Source organism: Arachis hypogaea, chromosome 14 (assembly GCF_003086295.3).
Source record: "Arachis hypogaea cultivar Tifrunner chromosome 14, arahy.Tifrunner.gnm2.J5K5, whole genome shotgun sequence".
Taxonomy (NCBI): Eukaryota; Viridiplantae; Streptophyta; class Magnoliopsida; order Fabales; family Fabaceae; genus Arachis; species Arachis hypogaea.
In genome coordinates, this window is record NC_092049.1 from 53,277,810 (window position 1) to 53,289,093 (window position 11,284).

General features: G+C 30.4%; 1 protein-coding gene across 1 annotated transcript; it reads left to right on the forward strand.

Annotated features, from left to right (window-relative positions):
• Positions 1-6,014: 6,014 nt before the first annotated feature.
• On the forward strand, positions 6,015-9,696 carry LOC140178589 (uncharacterized). Its single transcript, XM_072215786.1, has 7 exons — positions 6,015-6,778; positions 7,007-7,783; positions 8,014-8,286; positions 8,389-8,685; positions 8,776-8,875; positions 8,968-9,422; positions 9,564-9,696. The coding sequence occupies exons 1-7, from the start codon at positions 6,015-6,017 to the stop codon at positions 9,694-9,696; spliced, it is 2,799 nt and encodes a 932-aa protein (XP_072071887.1).
• Positions 9,697-11,284: the final 1,588 nt, after the last annotated feature.

Sequence of the window (11,284 nt, forward strand, 5' to 3'; positions counted from 1 at the left end):
GTATGACTTTATTGGCAGCTTCCGCCTGTCTGTTGGCTTGTGGGTGTTCTACAGATGTGAATTGGTGCTTTATTTTCAAGTCAGCTACCAAGTTTCTGAAACCTGTATCAGTGAACTGAGTGTCATTATCTGTGGTGATGGAGTATGGGACCCCGAACCTTGTGATAATGTTTCTGTATAGGAATTTTTGACTTTTTTTGGCGGTGGCATTAGCTAAGGGCTCTCCCTCAATCCATTTTATGAAATAGTCTATTCCTACAATGAGGAACTTGACTTGTCCTGACCTCTGGGGAAAGGGTCTGAGGAGGTCAATCTACTAAAAATAGGACTTTTTCGGATGAATTTTGAGACAAAATTAAAATAAATTTTGAACAAAGTAGAGACAAATTTTTATTTTCAAACAAAATTGGGACGAATTTTTTTGTCTCAAAAAACCTTGTTGCTAATTTACATTTTATCCGAAATTTCGTTCGAAATTTTTTTCATACGATTTTGTGACAGAATTCTGATAGGAATTTATCTGCTAAATTTCTAACTATTATGATGTATTTTAGACGAATTTCAGACAGATTAGCCAACATAAAGACAACGTATTTCAGACAAATTTCAAACAAAAAATATTCTTTATTTCAGACAAATTTCTAACGAATTTAGTTAAATATAACAAATTTTTTTCAAACAAATTTTAGAGAAATCGAATATTTCTTTTCAATTAAATTTCAAACAAATTTATTTTAAAGGAATTTACGTATTTGAAACAAATTTCATACAAAACAAAAAATTATTTTCGCACAAATTTTCTACGAATTTAATATAATATTTCAAATAATTTTCATACAAAATAATTTGCTATTTAATAGATAAATCTTTTAGAAAATAAATAGTATTCGATTTGCTTTCTATATTAAGACCAACATAATCATTTTTTTCATATTACATCATCAAAATTATAAACACATAATAAAATCATGAAAAAGTTAATTAACATAAAAGAGTTAAAAAAATATTTATTATTAAAATATTTTTATCCATAAATATAATCAAACTAAAATAAGAAAAAAATACTTAAACTAAAACAAAGAAAGCCTTTAAAAAGGTCAAATATCATGAGTAAAATAAAATGTACTAACTAATTCACCTAAAAATTCCTTAATCTAAATCAGAAAAAAAAAATACTCCAAATATCAATCACTCATGTTTTCAAAACTAGAGCCTGTCCCAAGCTCATCTTCCGTAGAATCAGACAAGGTTGAAGGAAGTGGAAGATTTAACTTTTTATACAAATAATGAATTGTCTTTTCAGTAGAACCAACTCTTTACTGTTGTACTTTTAGTTGACGTCCTTAATCTTTTAACTTGTGCTCAACATCTTTCAACTTAACCTTTTGCTCTTCATTGATCATTTCTTGCTCCTTTGCCTTTTCTTTCTACATGTGAAGTTCTTGCTCAATATTTAGATTGTCTTTGGATATCTCTGAACAATTTCTGGAATCCAACTTTAAAGAGAGATCTAATCCAAAAGAACCTAAACCAAATAAAAAAATTCCATTATGATATGTTTATATAAAAAAAATTATAAATAGGATTGTCCTAATAAATTCCATTCTCTTTTATTTAAGTATATATTCTCCTTCATCACTTTTAGTTTGAGTCATCCAAATAAAACACCAAACGAAACTCCATTATTATTCACTGTTTTAATTTTATAATCATCATTGCTAGTTGTCCGTATCATATTTCATTTTACGCTTCCATGCGTTAATGGGGCAGATTGTATAAACATAGTATTATAAATAAAAAATACTAGTAATTAATTTGTCACTTATTTATGTTGAAAACATAGTATTATAGTTGTTCACTTACTCCACAAACAAGAAAGGAATGTAAAAGTTACCCTGCCTTATGCATCCTAGTGAAAATTTCATTAATTCATTGCATCATTCTAACACCCTTTCAAGAAACTGTTGCTTCCCACATACTCCAACACAAACTCTTATTACTCACTCAATCAAAAGTGTACATACAAATACAATTTTCTTTTGGACCCTCATACCTGCATCCATGTATACAAAATAAGTATAACAACCTCAATCATCATCTGCACTGAATCCTCAATTATTCCCTCATAGTTTTTAATTTACCAATTCAACAAGAAGGCAGCAACATGGTTCATTCACAAGAACTCAACCCAACCAAAACAAAAATCGCAACACAGCCACAATCAAAGTAAATCCAACTATTAAACCATAATCACAATAATATCAATGACAACTATAATTCATAGCCAAAAACCAAACTCAATCACATCAAATAATCACATAATACATCACTAGGTGTTCTAGCAACAAAGTTTCACTCATAAATACCTTTTTACTCCTTTCTTCATAGGAATGTATGCTTATGTCGTAGTCTCCACCAAAGTATGTGTGCGTGTTGCCTCGAGAGAAATTATTGCCCTTTGATAATTATAAACTGTCTTAAGCCTCTAGGAACTGCCTAAATATCTCTGAATTGTAGTGCGTAGAGCTTGTTGCTGACTCCCACTTTCCTAAAAAGAAGCCATACAGAGGATACAATCAAAAGGTTAACAAACTTAAACTATTCACGAAGGGATTCACAAATCTTGAAATTGTGTAAGGACCACACACACCATATGACTAAAAAAATAAAAACAAGACCACAGTCTTCAATTCCTACTAATTATTTATTATTTATTGCCTATAAAAGCTTTTACAAGTAAAGACCATACTGAATCATTGACTATAAAGAAAACAGCAAATTAAAGTCGCTAATTAGCTCCTTTTTCCTTTTTCAAAATCATAAAATCCTAATGGATACAAGATTTATCATGCTAAACTTTGAAAAATAACTGATGGGCATTAATATTACGCCCTTCATTAACATGTGCACTTGCTATATACAACGACTGTTTCTTATATTACTTTGTTTAACTTGCAGTATGATTGCTTGATGATGATCCAAGAATGAATTTGGGAACCAATAGTCATTGCTGTCTGAATAGGAACCATAGCACAAAAGCCAACTACAATCATTATTTTCAGTTATTAATAATAATAATTTTCTTGTTATATAGTTTAACTAGCTTCTTGTAAGAATTAATAGCAGCATATAATTTATAAATTACAGTGAAGAGCGTGCAGGCCTACGCATTAACCATTTCAAGAGCATTATCTTTTGAATCACGGTGCTTGTCTTCTACTGCTTTGTACTTATACCAAGAAGCACAAACTAAGTAAAACACAAAGTTGAGAACACTCATCACAGCCAATAGCCAATAGAAGTAATTAAGGTTGTCTCTGATCAAGTTATTACTTGCATGCCACAAACTAAGTAAATCACTATTTTATATAATCATTTAAACATAATTTGATGAATGACACACAATCTACATAGATGCATCTTCTCAATCTCAGTCTCAGCATATACACACATTGAATTGCTTGGTTACTCGCAAACAAAGATTGACAAATTATTGAAATTGACATTAAAAACAGAAAAATCATGCATAAATAAAAGAAAAAAAACACAAATCAAGCTGGCAGAGGACGCACAAAAATTAGCAACCAAATTAACAATGAACAATGCTGAGTAACAATCAAATTAACAATGAAGAAAATAAATTAACAATGAACCTGGCAGAGTAACAATTACTACCCATAAAAATTAGAACCTGACAGAGGATGCACAGAGAGAAGAAGGAGGCAAGGGTAACCTAGCTAAGCACGAGGGTGGAAGTCGCCTCAGGTACAGTGTTTGAGGCTGGTGGGGGTGCGAGTTCTGAGACCGGAGGAGGTGGCCACATGCAGGAGGTAGAACAGTGTGAGCAAAGCAGTATGAGCGACTGGGGTTGTAGCCTTGAGCGCGACGCACAAGCGTGGAGGTTGCCTGAGGTGTGAGGTCCGAGGCTTGTCTAGCGTTCGTCCTGGAAGATCAGCGGCGGCCACAAACAGGAGGCAGAGCACGCAGAAGAAAGTGACCCTAGCTGTGATATGATGAGGGAGAAGGCACTCTAAATCTGAAATCCCTGAACCCAAAGGGCGGTCTTGATTAAAAATTTTGATTTTTGGCGTAGGTAAATAAGTGGCTTTAAAATAATTACATATAATAAATTTTAAAATTAATATTATATCTAATTTTTACTATCAATTTAAAAAAAGATAAGATTATAATGAAAACATTTAAAATTAATATTATATCTAATTTTTACTTTCAAATAAAAAAAAAAAGATAAGATTATAACGAAAATATCTAAAAATAAGTTATGGAATATTGATTTCTAAAAGATAGATATTTTAAAAAATTATATCTAATATTAATTTTAAAGTATTTGAATTAAATTATGTTTTTAAATTTTTGTTACATAATAATCTTAAAAAATAAATATTTAGAAGATCAACATAATTAAATACATCTTTTATATTAATGGATAAGATAGATAAGATAAGATAAGATAATTGTCTCAAATTATATAAAGAGGTGCTAGAGACCCCTCAAATACATTACTCATTCCACACACATATACTTTTTAAATATATTCTGTGTTGGAGTATCTTTATAAGTACACACCCCATCGCTCCAATAAGACAAATTGTCTTAACTCGTAAGTTTTAGATCCATCTCACAATCCGTACATAGGTAAATTTTTTTTAAAATCTATCATTATGTGATTTAATATTTATTATTATAATTTTTTATTATTAATAATTTTATTATTTTAAGATTAGTTCTTTATTTAATTTATCTTGTTTAGTTGGATTAATAATTTTTAAGATAAAAAGTTATTTGTGTCTTTTTATGAAAAAAAAGAATAAAGAGTAAAATTGATAAAGAATAAGTTTGAATTGATTTTTAAAAAATTATCTTTTTTTTATCTTTTTAAAAACATATACAGATGGAATACTTTTTAAGTTTTCAATTAAATAACGTTAAAAACTTGAAATAACAAACGATCAATCGATCATATTCAAAACGATAAGATTTATAATACCAGTATGATTTAGTAAGGTTCCAGTAGATCTCTTTAAGATTTTATGATTGAACAATTTGAAACAATAATGTAATAAAAAAAATTTTAAAAAAATACATATTTTTTCTAATATTTTAAAAATATTTAGCTAATTTAAAACAATATGGAACAGGAATAATAAATATTTTGTTAATTTTATTTTATCAAAAATTTTTTTATTTTATTTTTATATTAAAATAACTATTATTTTTAAATTTTAATAATTTATTTATTAGTTTATATCTATTATATACTACAAGTAACTGTCTCAAAAATGATATTAATAGATATTATATCATTATGAAAAAAAAAGTGAGTTTATAATTATTTTTAAATAAAAATATAATTAATTTAAAAATGAATGAGTTTATAATTAAAATTAAAATAAATTAAGTAGAAGTAAACTATTTGATAAAATATATCTATATATATTATAATTTGCATATAAATTAATAAGAGATAAATCAGCTTAGTGGCAGAGAAAGATATTTTTATTGTAAATGACAAGGATTCGAACCCCAATTCACACATTTTGAGAAATTTAAAACTTCATCCGGTGCGGTCGGACCGAGTTTGACCGATTTTTTGGTCGAAGCGGTCGGTCCGGTTTGATTTTAATAACAATGAATAAGATCTTTGCAAGTTTATTTTTATATTTTTGTATTTTTTAAAATTTTTAAAATTTTTTTATGTTCACTAAAGTATATTATTATTATCATGTTTTCCTATTATAGATTTCAGCACATACATTTAAGCTTTTTTCCTAAAAAATTATAGTAAAATAGTTCATTTTAATAGTATGATGTACTAATTTTTAATAGTAATTTAAATTATCGGTGAAGTGTGGTACATTTTTTTGGGATGATTTATTATTTATCAAAATATAATATTAAAAATTTGTAACATTATATTAATTATATTCATAGTTGGTTATCTCATAAAAATATAATTTAATTAATCTGATTTTTAATATACTATATATGTAGATATGGAAATTTCAGAACATCGAAAGTGGATGTACAATAGAAATTTGCCAAACCGAGGAGGATTACGACAGGAATTTGTTAATGGTGTTCGAAATTTTATTGATACAGTTACAAAACAACCTCAATTTGTATTTGAAGGCGGTGTACTTAGATGTCCTTGCAACAAACATAAAAATAAGATTTTCTCAACTCCGGATGAGGTTTCACTAGATTTATATAAATATGGTTTCATGCCAAGATATTGGTATTGGGATTCACATGGAGAGAGTCCTTTGCATTTGAATGTAGATCATGATAATCAAGAAGGTATATGTTCTTCTCCGCATGCTAATATGCCAATAAGAAATTCGTATGAATCTATGGTGGTTGATGCTGCTGGACCAGAATTGATGAGTCAATTTGAAGAACACATGGAGGAGCCTCAGAATGCAGAAGCTAAAAAATTTTATGATTTATTACAGTCTGCTCAGCGCTCATTATTTGAGGGATGTATTGATCATTCAAAATTATCAATGGCAGTTAAAATATTGAGTGTAAAAGCTAAAGGGAATGTATCTCAACAAATCCTTGATGATTTCGTAAAAGCTACGAAAGAAGTGATGCCGAAGGATAACTTACTTCTCTCCAATTTTTATGAAGCAAAGAAGCTAGTATCGAAACTTGGCATGGAAAGCAATAAAATTGATTGTTGCATTAATGGTTGTATGCTGTATTACAAGGAGGATGATATACCAAGAAAGGAATGTAAATTTTGTCATTCTCCAAGGTATAAGATAGGTAAAAAGGGTAAACAAGTGCCTTTTAAACGAATGCACTATTTACCGCTTATACCTCGTTTAAGAAGACTTTATGCTTCAATGAACACAGCACCTCACATGCGATGACATTTTGATCACGAGTTTAAACAAGTTCTTGAGCATCCATCGGATTCAAAAGCATGGAAGTATTTTGATAGAAAACATCTACAATTTTCTCAAGAACCATGCAATGTCAGACTAGGATCATGTGCTGATATATTCACCCCTTTTGGTCAATCTGGTAAACAATATTCATGTTGGCCAATAATTGTCACTCCTTATAACCTGCCTCCTTCTATGTGCATGAAAACTCCTTACATGTTTTTATCCATGATTATCCCTGGTCCTCGTAATCCCAAAACTAGGATTGATGTATACCTGCAGCCCTTGATTGATGAGCTAAAACTACTATGGGAAGATGGCATTTTAACATATTATATTCATTCCAAGTCAAATTTTGTAACGCGAGCTGCATTGTTGTGGACTATTAATGATTTTCCTACATATGAAATGTTGTCTGGATGGATGACAGCAGGCAGGCTAGCATGCTCATACTGTATAGAACAAACCAAGGCATTCCAATTAAAAAATAGGGGAAAGCCATCATGGTTTGATTGCCACAGACAATTCTTGCCATATAATCACATGTTTAGAAGAAACAAGGATGCATTCTATAAGAATAGAATTGAGAGATCAGAACCTCCGCCAAGATTGACTGGAGAGCAAATATGGGATATAGTTCAGAATTATGATAAGATAAGTGATGTTGAGCAACTTGAGATAGAAGGATATAGAAGTATGCATAATTGGACCAAAAGAAGCATATTTTGGGATTTGCCTTATTGGCGTCATAATTTAATCCTTCATAACCTTGATATAATGCATATTGAGAAGAATGTATTTGATAATATATTCAATACTGTCATGGACATCAAAGAGAAGACTAAAGATAATGCAAAGGCTAGAATAGATCTGTCATTATACTGCAAGCGAAAAAATTTAGAATTGCTAGAATAAAGTGGAGGTAAAATTATAAAATCCAAAGCAAACTATACATTTACCCTCCAATAAAAGAGGGTAATATGTGAATGGGTGAAAGAGTTAAGGATGCCTGATGGATATGTTTCAAATTTAGGGAGATGTGTTGACGTGAAGGAGGGCAAGTCATATGGAATGAAAAGTCATGATTATCATATATTTATAGAACGTTTACTCCAATCGCTTTTAGTTCATTACCAGAGCAGATATGGAAGCCAATAACAGAGTTAAGTCAATTTTTTCGAGATTTATGCTCAACATCGTTACGAGAAGATATTCTCAATAAGCTTGAAGAAAACATTCCAATTGTGCTATGCAAGTTAGAACGCATTTTTCCTCCTGGATTTTTTGACTCAATTGAACATCTACCTGTTCATTTGCCATTTGAAGCATTGCTTCGTGGTCCTGTGCAATATAGATGGATGTATCCTTTTGAGAGGTACCTTAGTCACACCTCTATATTTATTCTCAAATTTCCTTTTACTATTTTATTAAGCCAATTATTTGTTATTTAATTTTTGTTATAAATTTTTTACGACAGATTTCTCCATCATCTTAAGAAAAAGGTCAAGAACAAAGCACATATTGAAGGATCTATCATTGAATCATACTTAATTGAGGAGATTTCTCACTTTTGTGAGTACTATTTTAGCCAAACTAGCATCGACACAAAGCAAAATGATGAGGGTGATGATTCAATACACCCAACTTTGTCTATTTTTAATTTGCCTGGTTGTTTGGCTGGTGAATGCAAAACTCGTTATTTAGATGACAAAGAATTCAGTGCAGCCATGAATCATATACTAATAAATTATGATGAAATTAAGCCATACATTGAGTGAGTATTTATCTTCATATGTATATTCTTACTGTTAACAATATTTTCTTATATTAATAATTTAAATTTCTTTGAATTCATGTACTATAGGATCTTTGTCGACTTCATACACCAAGATCATATTACTTTAAGTGATGAACAAGTTGATGAATTTATTGAAGCAGATTGTGCAAAGTGGTTTAAAAATTATGTAAGTCAACATAATATGATAGTCTTATTGTACACACATTTTTTGGTAGATGACATATTGTATTCTAACTTGTTGGTTCTTATTTAATATAGGTTCACGATCCTTTAAATAATGTAACGGATTTGAATATTCATTCATTGGCATGGGGTCCTTTGAGAATTGTTAAATATTGGCCTATTTACAAAGTCAATGGCTTCAAATTTCCCACAATATCTCAATCAAGTGGAAAGTCAACTCAGAATTATGGAATATGTGTCAAAGGCACTGGTTATGGTGAATATGAAAATGATTTCTATGGCCAGCTTGATGAAATTATTCAACTTGAGTATACTGGATTACCACTAAAAAGAGTTGTACTATTTACATGTGAATGGTTTGATCCCATGATTGGCAAAGGAACAAAGGTAAACAAAGAGTATGGAATCATACAGATTCGAAAGAATCGACGATATGGTAAATATGATCCATTTATCATTGTACATAAAGCAATCCAAGTATATTTTGCACCTCATCCAATGAGCAACACCAGGGAAAAAGTAGAATGGTGGTTTGTATTCAAGACTAAAGCAAGAGGTGAGATTGAGATTGAAACAACAGAAGATTTTGAATATTAAGATGGAACAAATCAATCTAACAACCATATCTCAAATGATATTGACACTATTATTGATTTATTGGATACCAATAGTACAAGATATGAAGATGATGATGATGATGATGAGACACCTGGGGATGAGGACGAGAACGAGGATGAAGACGAGGACAAGGATGAAGATGAAGACGAGGATGAGAACAATGAGGACGGAGATCAAACTGAATAGTATGATAAAGTGCACTATAAAATGTATTCATTTGTATTTTTTTTAATTTTTAAAATACCTTAATCTTATATGAAAAAGTATATGATTTTTTTATTTTACGTGATTTTTTATTATTATTTATTATTTGTATTATTTTTTTAGAAGATTGGATATAATTTATTTTTAAATTTTTATATATGTGATTCTTTTAGATACACTTTATCTTAAATTTGTTACAAAATTAAATTTTGAATTTTATAACGTAAATAATTAAAAGAATAAATTAAAAAATAATATACTAATTTAAAATATAAACAATATTTTTATACTAAATGTTAAAATTTTTCAACAAACATTTGAAACTCGTTTGAAAACTGATGCACTTTCAAACAAAATTTACAAATGATGTTATTTTCGTCCCAAATTTGTGGGAAAAAATTTAGCTACTTCGAAAGGTTAGCTATAGTAAAAGCATTTAAAACTAATTATAGACAAATTTGGGATAGAATTAACATTTTTCAAAATTCGTCCCAAATCCGTCTGAAGTTATTGTGCATATTCAGATGGAATACGGACGAATTATAGTTTTTGTCCAAAATGTGTTGCTAATCTGCATGAAGATTTTGGCGCCAAAATTTGGGACAAAATTTAGACAAATTTAGGACAGAATATATTACTTCAATGTCTTCACTCAAAGTTGTTCAACATTTGTCTCAAATTTGTCCGAAATGAAAAAGTCATTCAGACGGAATAAATTTCGTTTGAAATTTTCATCTGAAAAAACCCTTTTTCTAGTTGTATATATATATATATTATAGTTGCATTTAGATAGGTTGCATATAGTTTAGTTGTATTGAATAAATGCCATACCCCTTTTATTTCATCCTTGGTTTAGCATGAGGACATGCTAAGGTTTAAGTGTGGGGAGGTTGATAAACCCCACTTTTAGGGTTTATCTTGTGTTGAATTTAGAGTATTTTTTCAACTATTTCTCACATTTATTCAATGAAATAGCATGGTTTTGTGATTCTTCCTTGATTTGTGCCTAAATGTAAAAACATGCTTTTAGACCCTTGATTTGATGATTTTAATCTCCCTTTGATTTCACTAGATTTTTTGATGTGTTTGCTAGTGATTTCAAATTGAAAAGGCTAGGAATGGATCAAAGGAATGAAGAGGAAGCATGCAAAGTGGAGAAATCATGAAAAGCCAAAGATTTAGGATGCGCCCATGGACACGCGCGCGCACTAGACGCCTATGCGTGGATTGCGCAATGCTCCAGGGACGCGTACGCATGCTGTACCCGTACGCGTCAATGTCCGCACATGACTTCTTTAATGAAATCGTGCCTGGCGATTTTTGACGGGTTTCTGGCCCAAAAAAGAAGAGACGTTCCCCCTGAGTCAGGGAAGGAAAACAGACCCTCTCATCAGGGTCAGGCACTACCAGCTCGTAGTTTTTCTCTTGATCCCTATTGCTACAAAGGTGGTGATGCCTCCTAAGTTGCACGCAATATTCAGAATTCACCACAGAAACACACATCAAAACAAGGGAGTCCAGCCAGTCAGACATTCCCTCAGGGACTTTGGAAGACATGTCGACAATGTCT

Excerpts from the sequence above, each read along its gene's own strand:
- LOC140178589 (XM_072215786.1), top strand. The coding sequence starts at position 6,015 with ATGGAAATTTCAGAACATCGAAAGTGGATGTACAATAGAAATTTGCCA. Across the intron at positions 8,287-8,388 it reads TGGATGTATCCTTTTGAGAG|ATTTCTCCATCATCTTAAGA; the intron begins GTACCTTAGTCA and ends TTTTTACGACAG. Across the intron at positions 8,686-8,775 it reads GAAATTAAGCCATACATTGA|GATCTTTGTCGACTTCATAC; the intron begins GTGAGTATTTAT and ends CATGTACTATAG.